The 23,396-nt window shown below is 37.1% G+C and overlaps 1 protein-coding gene across 2 annotated transcripts in view; it reads left to right on the forward strand.

Moving 5' to 3' along the window:
• Nucleotides 1-23,062, forward strand: part of smyd3 (SET and MYND domain containing 3) — an 85,316-nt gene extending 62,254 nt beyond the window's left edge. The window contains exons 6-13 of one of the 2 annotated variants that reach the window (XM_008405772.3): nt 1,820-1,887; nt 7,513-7,615; nt 8,228-8,338; nt 11,984-12,071; nt 12,879-13,053; nt 19,017-19,125; nt 19,797-19,955; nt 20,444-23,062. In XM_008405772.3, coding sequence (XP_008403994.2) covers nt 1,820-1,887; nt 7,513-7,615; nt 8,228-8,338; nt 11,984-12,071; nt 12,879-13,053; nt 19,017-19,125; nt 19,797-19,913 — 771 coding nt within the window. In that variant the 3' untranslated portion in view covers nt 19,914-19,955; nt 20,444-23,062. Of the gene's footprint in view, nt 1-1,819; nt 1,888-7,512; nt 7,616-8,227; nt 8,339-11,983; nt 12,072-12,878; nt 13,054-19,016; nt 19,126-19,796 lie in introns of both variants that reach the window. The other variant, XM_008405771.3, reaches the window with a different exon arrangement.
• The last annotated feature ends 334 nt before the right edge of the window (nt 23,063-23,396 follow it).

Below are 23,396 nucleotides of genomic sequence, written 5' to 3' on the forward strand. Positions count from 1 at the left end.
TTTTATTGCGTAACTTTTAACGAGTAAAAATATGGCGGTGACTGATAGCAGCAGTTAATCATAATGACTGTCAGCCCTCGGTGTAACCGCGGATTTGCAGCGGACACTTTTTACAAGGTAAGAAGATTAACGTTCATATACTTCGTTGATATACTTCATAAGTATGAGTCGAAAGATATGAAGCATTGCATTATGGAGAAGGTACGCGTCTAACCATTGGTAACCATGGAGACGATGCGACACCGTCATGTAGCCTAACATGTATGGGAAAAAACTGGTTAGCATCTCGTCTTTTGTACGTTTTTAAGTATACTCTGGTGTAAGGTGAAACGCTGTTTATGACACAGTAATATAAATCATGTGGTGTGAATTCAGGAAAAGTCGGTAATTTCATCAACACGTCAAAGGAAAAAGGTATGAGTCGGTTTCTAGGCTAGCTTTTTGCAACTTTTGTAAATATCGCCAGGTGTGTTACGTTCATAGACAAATTAGCAAGACTCGAACAGGTAGAAACCATAAATAAACTGGCAAAAACAACTTGGTAAAACAATTTCAGTTGCTCTGTACAATACTCCTGTCCCTCACTTCCAACGTCCATCAATGATTAAGTGACTGAGTCGAACAAGGTCAATACATGGATGGTTTAGATCCATGTGTAACAATGGACCAGTCAAAGTCAGGAACTAAATCTAATCGGGATTCTTTCGTAAGACTTTAAACGTGATGTTCACAGATGCCGCAGATCCAATCTGACTGAGCTTGAGCTGCTTTCCAAAGAAGAATAAGTAAAAATGTCAGTCTGCTCATGGCTGTAATTGCATTGAAATGTGTTTCTACAAATAAGTGACTCAGGTAGCCTGAATTGTTTGTTTAGAAATATATTTATGTAAAACCAACAAAATGTTTCCACAGGAATCACATTTCCAGAGCAGGCTCTGTTTTCCCCAGACAATAAGAATCATCTTGAATTAGACAAGCTTAACCAGATGAAGCTAATGTAGTTTATTAGATTTTAATTAGATTTTCTGGCTGGATTTGTGCTGGAATAATCTGCCATTCCTATAAAATGTTCCACACTCTTACATAAGATTTTTTTTTTCTGTTTGTCTTATTGCAATGCCTTGAGTGAATAAGTTTACTTTTTTTTTTTTACCTCAAAGGTGTTTTTATAGTTTTTATTATTTGTTCTAATTTCTGGACTGTTTCCCCCTTTCACATGCATGGTTGTCCAATTACTAAAATATTTGCATAGCTGATGAAAAATTGTGCTGTTATTCTTTGTTTTGCTTCTAAACACTGCAAAAACAAGTATGTGTTGTTGTTTCTAGTGCAAATATTTAAGTATGCTTGAAATAAGACAAAACTAACTTAAAAGTAACATTTCATCAAGAAATAAGAACTTTTTAGTCAGTAATTCCTTATTTTTTACAAAAAAGATTATTTCACTTACAACTATACATTTTTCCCATGTCACAAGTGAAATAATCTGCCATTGGAACTAGTACTTTTTAGTCAATATTAGGAATTATTGACTTGTATCTTGTTGTAAAGTTACTTGTAAGTTGTTTTTTTTTTCTTTTTCAAAGTGTGAGATACTTTCACTTGAAACTAGACCAAATATAGTTTGTAAGATTTTGCGTTTTGGAGCGAAAAGGTTTTCTTCTGCTACTCAGAAATAACCTGAACACCTGCAAATCTGTATGCCAGTTTCATCTATGTGAGAATAACAAATGATTAAAGTTATTTTGATCCCCTGAAGTAGCTGATAATCACCGTCTCTCCTTTGTTTCATCCTTTTTATCTCTGATTTCTTCTAAAGGTGACGTGTAATTGTTTCACCATCAGTGACGGGGAGCTGCAGGAGGTCGGAGTGGGGCTTTATCCAAGGTAACACTCTTGCATATGCAATAATATTAGGGTTTGAAGCCCACAGAAGTGAAAAAATATTTAATTAATTTTGGTATAGCTTGCCTCGCCCAGTCTTATAACTTTGACTAGATTAAAATGCAGCTTGGAGATGCAGTTTTTGCCCCATCAGTCCTTCACTGCGGCGCACGTTCAAAGCCCTCGCAGCGCTTCCCGCTCTGTCCTGACACTTCTTTGAAGTCAGAAGCAAAGGGAGGGAAAAGAAGACTTGATTTTTTTTTTTTTTTTTACCCCTTGTTAGGTGAAAACCTGGAGGAATATCATCACACAGTTTGGGCGACAGGAGGGGAAAATGAGATTTGACTGGAAGTGTGTGAATGATGAAACGGTTGTTGTCTGGACTGTGAAAGTGAAAGATCCGTGCACAAACACACACAGCAAGCCGTTATGCTCGGTAATCCCTTCCATTGCTTCCTGGGTGAACGGGGTGGGATTTGGCCTGTTGTTGTACATGCTGCTAGTGCTGCTACACACACACACAGACACACACACCAGTGCGGTCACTGACGCCGCAGGTATCCCAGCCAGTTTATCTGGCCGGCGTTGAGATGTCAGATGGTCGCAGTGGCATCAGTGAAGCTCAGCCAAGCCGCGTGTCTGGGTGTGATTTGTGCTGCTACTCATCCATAAATGATGGACTCGTTTGCAGGATGCTCCCCTGTCTATTCGTATTTTAGGTTGCCTAGCAACCGTGGGTTTGCTAAAGAAAGTCGGGGGATTATTCTTCCACGGCTGCACCTCAGTTCAGCTATTCTCTTTATTTCTGTATTCTGGTTTTGTTGTACTTCAAAAACTACTTTTTCGCCTTTGGTTTACTTCTGGAAAATTGTTATTCCCAGTATTGCTTCAGGGCCAGTTATCGCACTGAACATATGATCTAAAAACTCTTGAGTATTTATCGGGACTAAAGGTGCATTTACATAGCAGGACGCTAAACATTTACAAAACTTTTAAATATTAGCAGCATTTAGTTTCAATAATTTCCCACTTTATGCTCCTTGGCAGTTCAAATTTCCTGCTAACTTGAAATTTCATAACAAAAGTTCTGCATTTTTTTTCCCTTGCAAATTTGTTTAATCTTAGATACCAATGTTAATTATGACAAAGTTTCAATTAAATTAGTAAAATTCAGCAACTTTATTTGAACTTAGTGAAATTCAGCAACTTTAGTTGAACTTGAAGGAATTTCACGTTTTCAGTGGAGATAAAGAAAAACTCTGTGTTAAAATGACTTCTGTCAATAAATATAATCAGTGCAAACAGTAATTACAAAATAAAGGAAACTACAACACAATAAAAAAAGTTTAAGAAATCATTAAATTAGCTAACAACAAAGTGAAATAAACAAATTGTGCAGTTTTAATATTTTGAGTAAAAAGGTAATTTAAGAGTACAAATAGGAAGTAGGAAGCGTTAAATGGGAAATGGGACAAATTGATAAATTAGCATTTTGAATCAAGACTCTCAAAAATAAAAGTAATTATAAGATAAATCTGGAACATACCACTTTATAACAAAATGTAACAGATGTAATTCAGATTTTCTAGAACTTTGGAGGTTATAACATATTTAAAATAGATGTGGGCTGTCTTGGTCCTGTACGTGCTGCATGTGTCTTAACTCTGTTTAAATTTAAATAAACTTAAAATAAATGAAGATAAAGTGAGTCTGCTTTAACTTGTGAACTCGCGAGTTAAACCCTGTGAATCCACTCTGCAGAAACCTGCTAATGATGCAGCCTTTAAGTCCTGAGCGTTAGAGCATGGGAACATCTAAAACCTTCAAGACAGGCCGACCTCAAGGGCCGGCGGTCTCCACTCCTCATAAAAGTCTTGTATTTTAAATAACGCTGCAGTTCTCTGTATGTTTTCCTGATAAGTATCAGATGTATGGATCATATTCTCACTCTCCACCCCGCTACACAGCAACATTTGCTTTCACAGATACCGTTTATGTGAGTCGTTAGTCAATTAATCTAATTAGCATGCTAATGAGCTGCTCCCCTTCAAGATAAAAGCATCTTTCAGAGGGCTTGATGTCTAGTTGATATTCAACCTGCAACTTCTCCACTGTAGAGTAAAGCCAGGGGCGTTATTGATGGTTTTGCAAAGGCTGAACACGCATTCTTAATCTCATGCACCCATTGTTTCACTGAACATGATAAACGATAGCTGCGGTGACGGAGGGGGCTGTAAAAGCACACAGACCCCTTCAGTGTTTTTTCCCAGCCATGTGTGCAGCGATATTAAATGTCTTTTTTCACGTTGTGCTGGGGGCTTCTTAATAAGAGTTAAATTCTCGTCAAGCTGCAGGAGATATGCTTATCAGGTACAGATTTACAGCTGAGTAAATGCCCATTTCCAGACTTTTACTTGGGGTTTATGATTAGGATTGTTGACACTTTCTGTTGATTGAGGTGCTACATAATGCTACCATTATTATATACTGTGTTGTTTCATTTGATTAAATTCAGGTAAAACTTATGCTTGATTCAAGCCTTTTTGTGCAGCAACTTTAGGAAATATTCTGCTCCGACATGCCAGAATCAAAAGGTTGAATTTCCTCTTCTGCAAATAATTAATGTGTGCTGAAACATTGATAAATCTAAAAGTTGCAGCAGAGTATCTGTTCATGGCTGGAATGGAGATACTACTGTACTTTGTGATAATATAAAATCAAAAATGTTTCCATGTAAGCATTTGCATGAGATCAAAAACCTCCCTCTTAGTAGTTTATAGTTAATGACCTATAGATGTATAAATATTTGTTCTACCTAAAAATGTTGTGTTTATTGTGGCATGAAATAGGCTTTATAAGGTTACGGTTTTCCCTTTATATTTCGTTCTACTAGTGTAAATAGGAAAATCAAGTCAAGTAAAATGTATTTGTGTTTTAGCAGCAAGGCAAGTCAAAGTGCGTCAAACCATAAAACACAGCACAGTAGCCAATAATGAAACGAAAAATTAAAATAAAAAAATGTGTGATAATCTATTGACCCTGAGCACGTGACGTCACTCTCTTTGAAACTCGGCCCGCTCCGCCATGATGGACGTCAAAAAACCAATGTGCTCCAGTAAAGGCTGTCAGAAAACGCACAGCTGGTAGCCAATATCGCTTTTATTAAGTTGATTTCGCAGTAAAAATGGTCATAGGATGCTGCGGGGTCTCGACTGCACAAACAGACAAGGATAGAAACCAAACTTGTCATTTTATTGCGTAACTTTTAATGAGGAAAGGTTTGGAGGTGAGGGACAGCAGCCATCAGTCATAATGACTGGCAGCCCTCGGTATAATCGTAGATTTGCAGCCAACACTTTTTACAAGGTAAGAAGATTAACGATCATATACTTTATACTTAAGTATGATCAGAAAGATCATATCAAATATCGTATTACGGAGAAGGTACGCGTCTAACCGTTAGTAACCATGGAAACAGTGCCCTACCGTCAGGTAGCTAACATGTATGGAAAAAACTGGTTAACATCTCGTCTTTTGTACGTTTTTTAAGGCTTCTTTGGTGTAAACGGGAACGCTGTTTATGACTTAATGATTTAAATCATGTGGTGTGAAATCGGGCAAAGTCGGTAATTTTGATCAACAAATTATGGCATGGGTCGGTTTCTAAGCTAGCTGTTTTGTAAATACCGCCGTCTCTGAGCCACAACCAGTTGTGTTACGCTCAGAGATAAATTATTTCCACTCGAACAAGTAGAAGCCATGAATAAACTGACAAAAACAACTTTGGAAAAACATTTCAGTCGCTCAGTTCAATACTCCCGATCCTTCATGGCGCCTGGAATGATTAAGCAAAGAGTCCATAGATGAGCAACGAAAGCAAAACAAAAATCACCTCTGAGACGTTCATTTTAAAAATGTTTTTAAATAAATTGTTTTATTGAATAAAGTAGAAAGTGTAAAAATAAAAATTGGGCAAACCAGTTTAAAGACATTAAAATAAACCACCTTTTTATGAACCTTTGATAACTGTCAGCCTTATTATTTGCATCAGAAATGCTGATGGAAATCCCATAATTGCTGTCAAAAGAAGAAAGATATCACTAGAATATAGGTCTGGGAAATGAAATAAACTTGTTTTGACACAGGCTGAGAATCTATTGTTGTTTTTGTTTGTCTGTGAGATCCAGGAAGTCTGACAGGAAGAAATAAAGAGTGGGATTTGTTGTGACAGGAGCAGAGGGCTTAATTTATCACTCTGTGCTTCTGTTTGATTTAAGAGTCACTTTTTTAAGGATTTTTTATAAATCCAGCGTCAAACTTGCATTTCTCCTTTTATGGTACAATTAAGAAAATGTTAAGCTTCTCCGGTGATACGTTAAACCATCTATTAGTTAACACATTTAATGGTTAATCAGAGCAGACCTACTTTAGCTGTTTCAGGCAGTGGAACATCTTTTTGATATTCTGTTCAAAAACATTTTAATTATAAGTTAAAGTTTTAAAGAAGTCTGATTTAAAATGATTTTATTTCTAGTTTAAAATATATATTTAAAATAAATGCTGAAATACACCCCCTTTTTCATCCAAAAGGGAAAATATTAAGACCTGGCATGCCAGTAGGTATGAATAATAACTCATAGACAAATTTAAATGAGATATTCTTGATGCAGTAAAATTTATGTATTTCTTACAGTCACTTAAATATTTTCTAAGTTGTATTTTCTGTAAGTTTCAACTATCCTATTTTTAATTATGTTTTAATATGTATTTAGTGAAGTTTTTGTACTTTATTTTTTGAAAGTTGCTGCTTGTATTCTCCCTATAGTTGCTATTATATACTTTTTAAGTATAATTTTTTAATCTCATGTATTGTACAGTTTGCATGTGCTTATCATAATAATTGTGGTCTTTTTGGTAATTTATTTAAACCATTTTACTTTAGAGGTAAAATGAAAGTACACCATGCAACTCTAATGATTTTAAAAACAGAGAATTGGATTCAGAAGTTTAAATTTATTATAATTTTCTTTAATTTTTTTTTCTTTGTCTCCTCACCATAAACATTTCTCCAGAAGGCATTCATCTGGTAAATGAGAGAGGCTTTCTGTTAGTTTGAAGGTGCTGATAAAGCAGCAGCAGAATATATATATTTTTTAAATTGGTTTATCCCTCCATGCAGGGCGATCATAAACTCCTTTTAATTCATTCAGTGACTGTGATGTTCCAACATCTTTCACTTTATATGTTTACAAAAAGCCTGTGGTTTCTCAGCAACGTCGACATTTAACCAAGTGTTTGTTGAGGTTTATGTATTTATTTCGTCATACTATTTCAAAGAAATTTGATGATAACTTTAGACTTCAGCAGCAACTTCTGGTTTCAAAAGTGTATTGTAGTTGCATGTTGTGTAATAACGAACAGAACAATTTAAGTGATCGAATTTTGTTAGACAGAAAATGTAAAATTGTTAAGTTAAACACAAATTACTTATTTTTTCTGACCCTTTCTTCTGCTCCTCTTTCCCCCGACTTTCTCCTCTTTTTCTTTATTGCTCTTTTGTGATCATCTTCCTGTTTAACCTGCTCCTCTTGCTCTGCTGTCCTCTCTTCTTCTTCTCATCTGTCTCAGTTTATCCCTGTTGAATCATGACTGTCGGCCAAACTGTGTGATGGTGTTTGAGGGTGAGCGGCTGCAGCTCCGAGCCGTCCAGGACATTCGCCCTAAAGACGAGGTAAGGCGAAGAAAATTCAACCTCTATTTTTACACCATTATCAACGTGGAACAAGATTCTTCTTTTATGTTTTCTCTCTATGGCAACATTTTATTATATTTTATTTACTGTTTTCCCAATTTTTAGTTATTTCTTGAATGATGCATCATCTGAAAATAACATCCACTGTGTTGTAAACTGAAATTTATTGCACAGGTACTAAAAAATATCAATAGAAGCACAATAAACTTTATGAATCCTAGTGAAACATCTCTGTAGCACAAGCAGGATGACAGCTTCTAACACGGCTGTGTTTCTCCATTTTTTTTTCCCATCATCCCTTGTGACTGTGTAATGAGATGCATTGTGACTAAATATAATGAGATTCATCCCTGCCATCTGGACTTAGACTCTCACACATCCACACACATAGTGCAACAGCAAAAAATTCATCCATACACAGTTTCACTCAAATTCATCTGTTTTTTTTTTTTTTTTATCCGTCTTCACAGAATCACACTTAATTGTGCTCTGCATTATCACAAAATATTCAAAAGTGCTATGAAAGCAGACACTTTCGCTTTCACATTCAAAAAGTGTGACTTTGAGTGTCATGTTCTCTCCTGTGTCTAGTTAACGATAAGTTATATTGAGACTTTGTCCCTGACTGAAGAGCGGCAGAAGCAGCTGGAGGAGCAGTACCACTTCCTCTGCCACTGCCAGAGATGCAACTCACAAAAAGAGGTGAGGGTGAACAGAAACCTTTAAAATTACTGGAAACTTTTTACTATTTTCATCCTCAGTCCAAATAAATGTTATGTTATTGCATTAAAATAAAACAAAAATCACTATTCTTAAAACAAAATCAGAGAAAGCAGTGATTTGTTTGTGTGGCTGAATATTTATAGAAATGTTTTGTGGGGATTTATTTATTTTTGTTGCTTTTTTATTCTGTAGTTATTCTGCAAAACGTCTGGAACGTTCTTTTAAATCAAGGCTAAAAACCTATTTGTTTAGAATTGCCTTTCATTAAAATGAATGATGTTCTAGTTATTATATAGTCTTTATTCAAACTTACTAATTTCCTTTATTTTATCCGCTGCAAAATATTTTTTTTTGTTGCTTATGTTGTAATTGTGCCCTTGAATTGCCTTGTTGCTAAAATGTGCTATAAAAATAAACTTGCCTTGATTCAAGACCTGCTTAGAGCAGGATCCATTCAAGTTTGTTTCATATTGTTTTGTATGGCAAATGTATTTTAGAGATTTGAAACCCATAAATATTACGTTATAAAACATAAATAAATGATAACTGACCTTCCTATTGTTTTGTTTAGCTGAAAAGTAACCTTTGTAGTCAAAACAGGAAGTTAGTTCCATATATGGCTTTGCAGCGTCTAATGCACATTTGTCGCAAATATGACATTTACTGTTTTAAAAATACCTTTTTAATGGGAATATCAGACATATGTGCAGCTTTTAACTGGCAACAGAGGAAAAGGATGCTGCAAAAGTCAACAGTGTGGAAGAAAACAGGATCTTTTGTCCTTTTAATGCAACTTTGTGTCAACATGCCTCATGAGTCATTTCTACCTAATGGAGGAAGACATTACAAATAGTTTTTACAAATAGTTGCAATGTGTTTGTCAGCACAGCATGGATTTATGGCGCATCTCGAGCCTAAAAGTGGAATCAGCAGGGGGCGCTGTGTCTGTCAGGAGACAGGATAGATGCTGACTGGTTCATGTAGATTCACAATAATCTTTAATGCTCCCACAAAACTCAGAAGCACAACATTTTGGCATTTTTCTAGCAAAGTAAACAAGATATGAAACATAAAGATATGTTTTTCCGAATGCCAATGAAAACAATCGTAATACCTTCATATGACTGCTTTGTGCAGACAAAGCAGGTTTTGTCCTCCTGCAAGGTCATTCTTTAAATATGAGAAGATTCAAAATTTATTTATTTTTGCCCAAACTATCAAAACTTTGCAAGTATGTTGATTTTATTTGTTTCTGTTCAATTATTTTTTTTATTTGTGACCTTTAAACTTCTTGAAAAGTAGTGGAGACTTGGAGTTGTTTAAGCCTTTTTGAAATGTGCTTTTGTTTACTCTCTCTAGATCTGAGCTCATCTCCCACAGGAGAAAATTTCCAATTTCCAAATGTCTTGGAATGCAAACATTTGTATTTCAAAGAGAAAAAAAAGTTTCTCTTTTAAATCACCACACATGATAATGATATTGTTGTGGACAATAAATTGGTAACAGTGTATAGACACGTGATCAATATGAATGGATACAGCTTAAACAAGGACTGTGGAATCAACTAACTAACTCACTCTCTGGTTACCTAGCAACTCACTCATTCTTTGGTTACCTAGCAACATGTTGAGTACCTGGCAAAGCAGCACTGTTGCGCCGGATTTTCGAGCGTCTGCCTAAATAAATCTTCCTTATTTTAATTGTAAGTAGTTCTTTAAATGTCCTGTGAGATGATATACTTACCCATGTATCCATAACAACCGGAACTTTCAATATCCAGCAAGTTATTTTCGTAATATACCGTCTATTAAACGAGTGCCCCCCGATTAATTACGCTCTCTGCATCTGCGAAGTTTCCGTATTAAACCCGATACTTACTGAAAAGTGCAACGTCTGCCCTTTTAGAAACCGTTGGAATTTTTCAGATAGCGCTACGTGTGGCGGAATTACGATACTGCAAATTTAGAGGTGTCGGCGCCGACACGTCCAGTCTAGAAGGGTTAAGGTTTTGCCACCTGGCCCCATAACTGCTTAAAAACAAAACAAAGGAATGGAGTGAAAACTGTGGATAAAAGAGACAGGGTCAATTTGGCAGGATTTTAGATATTTAATATTTAAAAAATGCCTAATTCATAATTATCGATATCGACCGATATGAAACGCTTATATTATGATAGGTCTTTCAGCCATGTCGTCCGGTCCTAATTGTCTGGGGGTTTTTTTCAGCTGAACTAAACCTGATGATGATATATTGATTAAATGGATGGGCTAAATGTTTTCAGAAGTTAAAACACACCCATGTGTGTTCCTCCACCCTCTGTCTCCTGCCTTCACACACATTTACTCTGCTGCTCAGACAGCGTATCGGTGCACAACGTGTCTCGGTGTACCCTCTCCTGTCCTCCTCTCCTCTTCCCTCCTTCACTCTGACATGCTTTCTTATCTCCTGCTGTCCTCCTCTTCTTCTCTGTCACTCTGTCACGCTCCACCTCTCTACGCCCTCCCTCTGTCTGCCTGGCCACCGACTGAAAAATGAGAAAATTATCTTGTCTTTCAGCTGCACTTTTCTTTTCCATCCATCTATGCCCGTTCCGTCTTCCTGCCATGATTTTGCAGCGTTTCCGTCCAACTCTGCCTGTTTACTTTCTCCCACTCTCTTTCTCTTTTTGTTTCTGCCTGCACTTTTGCCTTTGATGTCTCTATTCTAGGATTTAAATAACATTTCCCATACACACAGAAGTGCTGTGCCTCTTTATTCTTGTGTATGTGAGTCGGTTGGGTTCTGCCACAGTGGCTTTATTTTATTCAACTAACCCTTTGTTGTAGTGCAACACAGATGCTGTGTGTTATTTCAGTTGCTTTAATCTGACGACCGGCTGCACAGTTGTGACCTGAAGTTATCATGGCAACATAGGCGACATGAAGGCAGAGGAGTGCTTTTGTAAGAGCACATTACAATAAAAATTACATTGTTTTGAAATGATTTAACTGATATGGGAGTAGGATTTAGTAAAATATTTGGCATGAAGTTAAGTTTTGAATTTGTTATTTAAAGTGCCTTGAATGCATCTTGAACTTTGCTGCAATTTGTTTCATTGCAACCACAAAATTTGATGTACATTTCTGTTTTCTTTTCCTCTTTAACCAGAGAATTTGGATAATTAATGTTCGCAGCTATAAGCTTGGAAGAAATTTAAATTTCTTGTTTTGCGAAGTCGATGGAAACTTTCCGGAAGAGACCTCAAAATAGGGTTTAGTAAAGTGTTGACTCTATGGAACCAAAAACAAATGAATGTAATGTAAAGAAAAAATCTAAAAAATGATGTCTGTTTTCCTTCCACTTTACAACTATGTGCTTCTTTGTGTCATTTTATCACATAAAATCTCAATAAAATACACTGAAGTTAGTGTAACGTGGGAAAATGTGAAAAAGTTAACAGTATAAATACTTTTCCTCAGCACTCTATGATTATTAGCCCCAGAAATATACAACTTAAACTGATCCAATTTCCTGTTTTTACTTTTTTTTTTTTCCTCTGGTGGTTAGTGAGTTTGCTGCGACCTCTAAGATTGTTCCAGACCAAGATATCTGGTTAGTTTTTATATTGTTGTCCTGTGATTCAGGAGGGATTCATGCTGTCGGGGGAAGAAGAAAAGTGGCAGCAGCTGAAGGTGGCGATACCGAGACTGGAAGGACTGAAAACCGAGTCCAGTATCCTTTCCCTCCATTTTCCAGCACAGAAACATCGGATTCCAGTAACTGTTATTGAGTCTTGATGATGGCTGCACAGTGGCGCAGTTGGTAGAGCTGTTGCCTTGCAGCAAGAAGGTTCTGGGTTCGATTCCCGGCCTGGGGTCTTTCTGCATGGAGTTTGCATGTTCTCCCTGTGCGTGCGTGGGTTTTCTCCGGGTACTCCGGTTTCCTCCCACAGTCCAAAAACATGACTGTCAGGTTAATTGGCCTCTCCAAATTGCCCCTAGGTGTGAGTGTGTGTGTGTGTGTGCATGGTTGTGTGTCTCTGTGTTGCCCTGCGACAGACTGGCGACCTGTCCAGGGTGACCCCCGCCTCTCCCCCGAAACGTTGGCTGGAGATGGGCACCAGCACCCCTCCCGACCCCACTGAGGGAAAAAGGGTGCAAGAAAATGGATGGATGGATGAGTCTTGATGATTATTCTTTGTATACATCTGGTGACTTTACAGTAACTACAATATTTGGTCATGTTAGTATTTTAGAAACATTTTGTAGCCAATATGAAAGCTTAACATGACTAATTCGCCACAATCATAAATCATATTCAAATGTTCGTTGGGGTGTAAATATTTATATATCTTGAAATTTTTTTAAATAATTGCCAATTAAGTGTGTGACTTTTCTCTTGTATCTGTAAATCAACACATAAGGCCTGCAGACATATTTACATAAAACGACATCTGTACATTTATGTGGCCATTTTCAGAAATACTTTAGACTTTCTTTGAGGATTGTTGTTCCTCTTCCTTAATTCTTGTCCCTGTAGATTGGCCGGCGTTGTTGGAGAGCTGCAGTAATCTCCTGTCAGCTGCTGGAGCTGAACTTCCTGATGAAAATCTGTACAAGCTGAGGGTCACAGACATGGCTTTAGATGCTGCTGTTCAGCTGGGGCAGTGGGAGGAGGCTCTGACATACGGCATGAAGACGCTTCCAGCTTACAGGTGAGTTTTAATTCTTTAGAAAATCTCTGTTACATGAAACATGTTTGAATCCAATGACTATATGTTAAGGTTTTAAAGGAGAAAATCATATTTGGCCTCTTAATCTTTGTATTATAACCTCTGATTTTAAATAATCATTTTACAGATTTCTGATGATTTCGTTTATTGGGTTTAAACTTTTAATATGCTGACTGTGACTCTTAAAGTGATTTATGATGATCATTTAGTTGGGGCTGGTGTTGGAGGCATTAAATATAAAACAGTTTGCATTGTGCCATGAATGCTAATCATTAGAGTTCACGGTAATGAAGGTCTGGCGTGCTAATGAACATTTTTATTTAATAAACTACTCAGAAATATGGCATTAGCTGTTGTAAATACAGCATATTTTATGCACAGCAGCAGTCAAATTGCTGAATTAGACCATAAATAACTTCAGCTCTACAAATTAGTCTTACAGCTTTTAAGTATTTTGTGCCATATTTCTAAACTGTCTGGCATCTGGCTTTCATTTTTATCCCGACGATAGGAAAAAAGCAATAATAGGAAAAGCTGCCAGGGTCTCCATCCAACATCTGTAACACCTCACATGGGTTTATACGCTAAATTGAACTAAAAGTAATTCTATATGTTTTCGCACTGCTCTGCTCAGAGACAGATCATAAAGTACAGTAACAGTACAACAGAGAGATGATGATGGAGCGATGCCACGCCTCATATGTAATAAACGTCAGCTCCAAATGATGGCTGCGAAGAAATTATGTCTCGATTTGTTCAGTGCCTTTAACCTGATTTGTCCACCTTCTTCCATGGATCATTGGATTCTGTCACAGGTGGGAAATATAAAAAGGTAGGAGAGAATGTGAGGGAGAAGTATTTCTAAACGTAAAAATGTCAGTATCACAGAAAATATTTAATTGAATTAATTTCTTTTTTGATTAACTTCTTTTTGCTGGAAGTTAAAAACAGAAATTTAAATATGTGGACATCCTAGAAGTACCTGAGGTGAATTATTGTCTGATTTGATATGTACAACCCTCACACACCTCTGCATCCTTGTTTCTGCAGTGCGGTATGTTCCCTCTCAGCCTTCCACCTCTTATGCACTTTCCTTTGTGTGTGTGTGAGACTAATTGATCTTGTGTGAAGGGCAGAGCTCCAGTGGCACAGCCGTGCTCTCGCTCACACCAGCAACAACGAACCACAGGAGAGAAACCACAACACAGCTTATAAATAAATAAACAGACTCCGAGCTGCAGAAGGAAAGAGTGGCGGTGGTGAGAAGAAAGGGGATCTGGGTAATTTAAAAAACATGGCTTTCTTCTTGCTGCTCCTCCCTAAAGGCCAGATTTGTGGAGTCCATGACTAACAGCTGCCCTGATATCAGATTTAACCACCTGAGCTGGAGATGTCTGCAGCTCCTCCAGAGTTGATGTGGGCATAATCAGATGAGGGAGTGAACAGAGCTTTTATCTTGTAACCTAACTCTGCTTCAAAGGGAACCTATTATGCAACATTAATAATTTGCACTTTTTTTGTACTTCCATTTGGGTCTTTAAGAAACCCACCCAACTGTTTTTTTTGTAGCAATAAGTTCCTGTTTTTTGGTTTCTGGAAAATGAGCCATTTCAAAAACCTCCAGCACGTTTGGTCAGCTGGTTTTACTGCTGTATGCGCTGTACAATGGCTGCTGGAAAAGACAAGTGATTTGTTAATGACTTCCAGAGTTTTTTAGCACATAAATATGTTGAAGAAAGTTTTCGCATGTTAATGAAAGGTTATTTTGGATATATGTTCTTGTTGTGTGTGTCTGACAACATGTCAAAAACACAAAATCTTACCAAGCCCTTTTTTTGTCCAGTTTCCAGTGTAAATATCTTAGTCCACTTTAAATATGAAAAAATTACAAGTAATTTTTCAGCATGGCATAAGCTTGTCTTTCGTCAGTAATTCCTTAGTATTGATGAATATATTTATAGATTTTAGTGAAATACTTTTCCAGTGAAACAAGACATGTTTTCCATTCTAGAAGTGAAATAATCTGACAATGGAACTAGTACTTTTTCATCAACATTAAGTAATTATTTACTTTAAACAAGCTCCCATTTATTGCTGACAAGTTACCTGGAAGTTAGCTTTCTTATTTCAAGTGTGCTAAGATATTTGCACTAGAAACTTTAAATATCAAAAATGGTAAGATTTTCTGTTCTTGCATTGTATAATCTTAGACTTCAAGGATGATTATTTCTTCAACAATGAACTATTTTCATTACGTGAAACTAATACGAATCCAGATTAGTTTAATTTAAAATGTTATATGTGTGGCACAAAATAACTACTTCAGTTTGTTGCAAAAACCTGCTTCTTTTTCCTATTAAGAGATCTGTGATGTTTAAATGCAAAGCCTGAATTTGTTCTGCAGAGCAAAACCTTGATATTAAAGATCTGAACCGATTCCAAAGAGGAAACGTTACCTGAAAGGTTTGCTGTACAAATTACAAACCAATCCACTGAGTAGTGAGGGATTTTCAAAGCTAAGGGAAATGTCAAAAAACTATATTTTTTCCTTCAAACGCTAAAGATTCATAACTAAAGAGGTAAGTGGAGGAAGATTTGGGATTTTTCAAGCCCTCTTGAGTTTAATAAAAAAAAAGTGAACTTCCTTAATAAAATCTCTGCCATGAACTTGTGCAGGTTTAGGGAAGCTTTAGTGGAAGGCAGAAAACTCACCTGGGTTAACAGAGCGGAGAGAAACTGATTGCATGCGTAAATAAGCAGCAAAACACTGAAAATAATGTTTTGCAAGGAAGAGAGGCCACAATGAATGTAAAATAATGAAAAACAAGAAGTGGGGAGATTCTGGCGAATGAGTGGGAGGAGGAAACTCCGCGTTCATCTCGGCTCTTCCTCTGGGCTGAAAGTAGCTGCAGGAGCTCTCCACGTCTCTCTTTCTCCTCTCCTTCCTCTCACTCTATATTCCTTTCTTCTCTCACAGCAAGTCCTTTCCCAATTTTTATTTCCCAGGCTGTGATGTATAGAGAGGTTATTCCCTGCGAATAATGCACACCCGCTGCAGGCTGTGCAAGCCAGGCTCATCGAACGTCTCTATTCTTCCCATATTTTACTGGCATAGATACGCTCATACACGCTTTCATGAATCATGAATATGTAATGCATACACCTGCATTTATAAGAAAAATTTATCTATTAAAGTATAGCTTTCATATAGAGCTAAGGCAAATATACTGTGGTAGGATCTGGTGCCTTAATGTTTTTTTACTTTTTGTGCCTTCCGTCTCTGTGTAAACATGAATTGTTGCATCCAGCTGCAGTTGTTTCAGGGCAAAAATGTGTAACTCAAATCTTCATTAATATTCAGATGGATTATAAATATAAATGTTAGCCTAGCATTCACAAAAGCCTTAGTAGAATTTCAGTCTTTGTAAGCCTGCCTGTGAAATTATATAAAATCTAAGCTCTCACTTCCCCTCCGTTCTCTTGTGGAAACAATCATGTTTCATGCAAACTGAGGTATAATAATGAAATGCATTACTGTTGTATGTTAAGTTTCATTGTATGTCATGAGACTTTGCCTAATTTTAACATTAATCCGTCTGTGGAAAACAAGGACTAAACGTCAGATGTGATTTAAAGCTCATGGAAGTCATCTTTTATCATACTAATAAACACGGGGTTGTTCCAAGTTTGCTCATTTGTGCAGCAAAGTAGGAGTGAAGTGATGTAACACTGAATAAAAAAATGCATCTATGTAGAATGCTGTGGTTTTCCTCTCCTTCGTTTTTCTCCTCAGTAAGGCGATTTGTGCTTCGCTCTCCTATAAAAACAGCAGGGTGTGAATCTTTCAGCTCTGAACAAGCGCCTAATTAGTTCCACTGCATTCACTTTAAAATGCTACACTTTCCACAACTATTAATTTCTCGCTCTCCCTTATCGCTGAAAGCTATGATTTTCTAACCAGCTTTCCGTACTTCTCTTCACTTTATTCTCACTGGAAAAGAAAATTGGGTGAAAAGTCAGGAGACGCCAAGTTAATGAAATTATTTTAATAGCCTTTTGGTTGCATATGCAAAAATGAAATCTAATTGGAATGTGGACCTCGTGTGCGTGTTTGCGTTTTTGCGCTAGCCAGAATCAACGGATTGATAATTAAATCAATATTGCAACTTGTTATTATGCATGGAGGACTAATGCTGCTGGCTTTGAAACTGAATTCTCTGCTTAACTAATCGCTCTTAACCACAGGACTGGGGTCCACCCCTGTAATTGGGCACCATGTCGGCTGGTTGTTTAGTTGAGCTTGACGGTGTGAACAAATGGGCAATTAGCACCGAGAGGGAAAAACAAAAACTAGCTTAGAAAATAATCAGAGAAGCCACAGAGTAACAGATTATTCAGGTTGTGGCCTCCTTGTTTTAATTAACTTAGATTTTTACTTGATATTTATTGCTTTTTGTTCTAAAATTTGATGCGACTGAGCATATTGAAGCAGTCTGACAAATAAACCAAGTTAATTTGGGTGAAGTGGACTCGTATTGACCTTATGCATGCATCCTCCTGTAATAATGATGCTGGCTGTTGACTGAAAGATGGAGAAACTGCGCCTGAAATTCAAATTTGAGAATATAAATGAAGAAGGATTTATACTTTGCTGCTGAACATTTTAATGCCATCATACAGGTTAGCCTTGAAGGATTTTTTTACAGTGTGTGTGTAATCAGTTTAAGATTAAATAGAGTAAAGGTTTGAGAAATTGAAGAACATCAGCATTTTGAAACCCTGAAAGCAAAACCAAAAAAATAAACTAGTAAGCAAAGGGGAAAGACATTTAAGGCAGGAAGATGGAGTTTAAAACATAGTTTGGTATAGGAAAGGTTTTTAAAAATCAACACTGAAAGCTGTTTTCCAATAGTTGCTTGTGTTTGTTCATGTCGCAGAACAAACATGAAGCTCCTCTGACTGATTCTCGAGGCTGGCCGTCTTCCTCACTGACGCAGCTGCTCTGGTTTTTAAGCAGCTTTTTTTCCCCTTTGGGTAAATTGGCCTTTTTAATCTGGCTGAACTGGGAGAACTGGAGAGCGATGCTTCAGGTCTGATTGGATGAAGATACTTGTCTTGTCGTGATAATATCTATCATTTAGTGAAGTGTTTTCTAAAGACCACAAAATTCAATTTATGTAGCCATAGTAATGTGGGGAAAATTTAGTGACAAGAAAAACTGGAAGAGGAGTTTTGGCTTTGAGTCTAATATTGGTTAAGATTTAATATTTTAGATGCTCGTTGTCCACATGAATAGAAATAATAATAAAAAATATGAATATACAGCTCAAACCGGAAGTTAACATCTATCAATATTAATTTTATCAATATTGGAATCACACAGAATTGCTTGGATGCAAAATGTTGCTTCACAATGTTCAAGTGTCAAGCCTTTCTGTTGTCTACACATAAACAAAGAAAAATGTCTGAAAAAAGTGTTAATTATAATCGATCATGTCATTGTTATGCTTGGAAGTAGCTTTGTAATTAAATATATTTCTGATATGCAACCCTGCAGAAAAATCCACACTTATAACAAAAACTGAACATGGGACAAATTGAAAAACCAGATAAACATGTTTATTCAGAAGGTTGCAGAAGTTTAAAAGTGTAACTTTATTGCACATAATGTATGATTTTAATTCTGCTTCAATACAACACACATTTATTTGCGCACAACACATTTCAGATCCCTCTGCTGTTTGGAAACCTTTTGCTTGGAACCATTTCTGCCCATCCTGAGTCCGCAGACTCTGAGGAGAGATTTCTGTTGCTTTGAGCAAAAACCAGACTTTCAATTAAGCTCAAGAATGTCCTCTAATCTTCAGAGAAAAATAACAAAAACTACATGAATACAGAGATAACTGAACTGAAGGTAAATTGTCTTCTGTCTGTTGTTTCTGCAGGTTGTTCTACCCGGATCCTCATCCAGTTCATGGAGTTCAGCTGATGAGAGTGGGGAAGCTGCAGCATCACCTGGAGCACCTGGAGGACGCTTTGGACACTTTCAAAGAGGTTTCTAGATTCTGCTCTGTGTTTTTACAGTGTTTGTTATTGTTGTGTCATTTATTACACATTGATCACATGTTTAAAGTTTTAATAAATTGTCAAATTGGGATGTTTTTGTACCATTGCATTTCCTCAATACAAAGATCATGACTCCTAACAAACAAATTGTATATTTGAAGTTCATTTCACAAGTATAAAAGTATATTTTGCACCATGTACTTGTAGTGTACTAGAAATTATACTAATTTAATACTTCTTTGAACTAAACTGGGGCTGATTATTTTACTTATAATAAGACACTTATTCCATGTTAAAAGTGAAAACATCTGCCTCAATTTTAAGGGATTATTTACTTAATACAAGCTCCTATATATCACTGAACAGTTACTTGTTATTTTTGTCTTATTTCAAGTGGACTAGATGTCTGCAAACTAGACGAAAATACTTGGTGAGATTTTGCGTTTTTGCAGTGAAGGTTATCCTGACATATGCACTCTAATATTAATGCACAAGTTTGAGTCTTACTAATATACTTAGTACTTAGACTTTTATGTAAAATATAGTTTTTTAAAATTAATCTTATATTACATAGTTTCATTTTAGTATAGCTTAAGTATGGTACACTTGAATAAACTATTGTTTGCTAATGTTTTTTGCATGGTTCCCTCTTCCACCAGGCTTTTATAATCATGAGGATGACTCATGGTGATGATCACCCCCTGACCTCTGACCTGAGGATGAAGATGGAGGAATGTCGTCTGGAGATGGATATGCAGCAATCTGGCAGACATTAAGACAGACTATGATCTGATATAAACATTAAACATACTTGAAAAGTTTGTATTTCTGGAGATTTTCCATTTTTATAATATTTTTTATAGGTGCATTACGATGTATCACATTACATTTTACTGCGGTTTAATGGTTGTTTTATAGGTCGATTTGAGGTCTTTCCTATCTCTTTATTAAAGATTGATTGGTATTGATGGCAGGTGGTCAGCAAAGCTCTTGTTGTGGTTAACCGTAATAAAATAAAAGAGGAATCCATCAAAAGTGTCCTAATAATCGTAAACACATTGGATTCTTGGCAAACACAAGAAGATCTGGATGTTCTTTTAAAGGTAATGTAAAACCACACAACAAAATCTAACTAATAAGGCAAATTCTGAAAGCGCAGACGGATATCTGAGCCAAATGTTTCTGTGAAAGCAAAAAGGCAAACTCTGCTTCCCAAGAAGCTGTTTTACGCCTTCAGGTAGCTAAGAAATGTCTCACTGATTGAGGTCGGCCTGTGGAAGTGCAGCCATCTGTCTCTGTTTTACAGTCACCAGCCTGGAAGACGTTCCCTCTTTAGCCAGATGACTTCAGCGATGAACTTGTTTGGGTGACAGAGTGGCCAGACCAGGTTAACCCGCAGGTTGACCCTCGGAGGACGACAAGCAGCCAGATTTCTTCATTAAGGACGACCATCTGTGGAAAGCAACCACACAAGGAAAGCTGCCAGCTCTGGAAACAGCAGAGAAATGCTTCCTCCAGATTCTGGTAACCAAGTAGCTAAATGGACATAGTAAAACCATGAATGGACATACACATCAAGGCTCCCATTTTTCCAGGAAACTATTGGCACGTATTTTAACATAGTAATTTTAAAAAACATTTATGTGCCTCTTCAAGCTGAATTTTGTCACATGGCACCTTCAAGCTGCTGCAGGTGCCGACAAACCAAACAAGTGCTGTGCCAAAAAGTGATCAGGTGAGATCCGGTGCGCCCTGAACAGAGGCGCACCGGATCTAGCCCAAATCTGCATACCACATTCTCTCCGATAGAGATTTAATATGAATAAACATTGAATATATGAGAAATTGCTGACATAGTGTAAACTACAATAGACTCAGACTTTATGCAATATTAACAATTTACTAAATTGTTATGTTTTAGGACTTCAGCACTTAAATCTTAGTTTTACTTTCACTCGGCATGAACAGAATAATCTGCAAACCTTAAATAATTAGCCTTAGATAAATTAATATGCTTTGCAAAATGCTTTTCGTTAACACTTATTTATTTGCAATTAATTATCGCACTGAATAAAACACAAACCATAACTTCACAAACCTCTGCAAGTGTGGGGGAAACCAATCTACTCCACAGCATTTCCTTTGCGCCATGCCTTCGAGACAATGCATAGGGCAAACCTGCCGGCCTGTCAAACACTGAGAAGGTCAATTTAGCCCACGAGCGTGCGCCACGCGGAGTGAAACAGACTGTTTTTAAGGTAGAAAACTGTTTATAAACCACGTTATGACTCTTTCTCTAACATCCGCATAGTTTTACTACATTTTGAGGGAACATTTCTAAGTGTTTTTTTAACCTCTAACCTGATTTGACAACCGAGGGAGCCCTGGGCAGTTGCCCATGTCACCCATATCAGAAACCGACACTGTCCACGCAATTATATAGAAGTGTAGTTGGTGCATAACTGTGTTTCCTTATTGATTTGATTGTACTTTTATTTCTTTTCTTTTTTTGTGGCTTCACTTATTAAAAGATACTCTCTAACATACATTTGTTACAGATGGCATTATCAGCTTGTACTTTCCAAGTCTTGCCCTGAGAAATTAATTGTGTTAATAATTATCTTCAAACACTTAAGATTTGCTAAAAGGTAGAAAACCTCCTACAGTCTACAGCAACACAAAGCTTGTGAAGGATGCATTAGTGTTTATAATGAAAATGTCAAGAAAAAGTGGTATAATTACACCAGAATGGGGACACAAAGATAATTAGTCGTTCATTATTGTAAAATATGCATATTAAAAAAACTATAATGAGCTCAGAGAAAATAGTAAGTGAGGATTGGTAATAATAGAAAACCAGGTTTAAAAAACAACAACTTGAACCACCCTCCATTGGGTCACATCAACATCACTTCCCCAAGAGACTTAAACCCCAATTTGAGAGCGTCGCACAGACGGAGTGAAAATATTTGAACTCCTGCATTTGACTGAAACTAAACCACACAGAGTCTGAAGTGTGAAGCAGCTGCTGTTGACAGCTTGTTTTGACACATCGACCTGGTGGCTGCGATCTCTCAGTGGTTTGACTTTTATCTGTAGCCTGTTATTTTACTCCCTGGCAGTGAGTGAGAAACCCAGAAGTTGGAGGCCCCTGGGGGCCCGGCCTGCTGCGTAATCTGCAGATTCCATCTTGAGGAGTGACCCTGTGTGTGTGTGTGTGTGTGTGTGTGTGTGTGTGTGTGTGTGTGTGTGTGTGTGTGTGTGTGTGTGTGTGTGTGTGTGTGTGTGTGTGTGCGTGTGTGTGTGTGTGTGAACCTGGTTTTTATAACCTCGTGGAGACCTACTTGTCTACAATGTGGGGTTATGGGGACCACTGCTCCCTGTGGGGACATTTGATTTGTCCCCATGAAGGGAAATGCTGTCTTTGAGTTAGGAGTTAGCTATGTGATGGCTAGTTTTAGGGTTAGGGTTAAGGGTCGGGGTAGGTTAAGGGTTTGGCTGTAAAAAATGAATGGAAGTCAATGAAAAGTCCCCACAAATCATGAAAACACGATTCTGTGTGTATGTTTAGCAAAGCCAGAATTTCAAAACATCCTTCCTTCTCTGTGCTCATCCATCACACACACACTCTTCTCTGGTTAATCCCTGTTTTTGTGTGTTTCTCTGTCGTTGTGTGAGGTCAGATAGAAATGCTTCCAAAGATAATCCCAAAATTCGGACATTTTCAAACTGATGACTGAACTTCCTGTATGTCTGTGTGGGTGAGTGTGTGTGTTTGTTAGAGGGTAGGTCGGGATAATAAAGTGTCTCATATGCGTCATGTTGCTTTTAGTTTTTTCTTCTCACATTTGTTAGGGTCTAATTTCACATCTTTAATTTTTTATTTTTTAAGAGTAGTGAACTAATAAACTGCTTCTTCCTCTGACCTTTATTTTGTCGAGTGGTTCTGTTTGTTATTCCTCTTTCTTCTTTCATTTTCCTTTCTTTATGCATAATGTTCATTGAATTAGATTTACCACTGCTTAATCTAAACCCGCTGTCATCAACTCTCATCTGTATCCAGGAAGCTTTTAAATTAATCCTGCATTAATTGACGTTTCATCTCTTCTTTACTGCCTTCGTGTAGTCGACCTGAGCTCAGTGGTGCTACTTTCACCCTTCATTCTACCGCAGTTTTAATTTTCACTTTTCCTCCTGCTGCACTCCATCATTTTTACACACTTTTATATTATCAACCTGCCATCATATCTCACTACCCT

Source organism: Poecilia reticulata, chromosome 3 (genome assembly GCF_904066995.2).
Source record: "Poecilia reticulata chromosome 3, P_reticulata-male-v2, whole genome shotgun sequence".
NCBI lineage: Eukaryota > Metazoa > Chordata > Actinopteri > Cyprinodontiformes > Poeciliidae > Poecilia > Poecilia reticulata.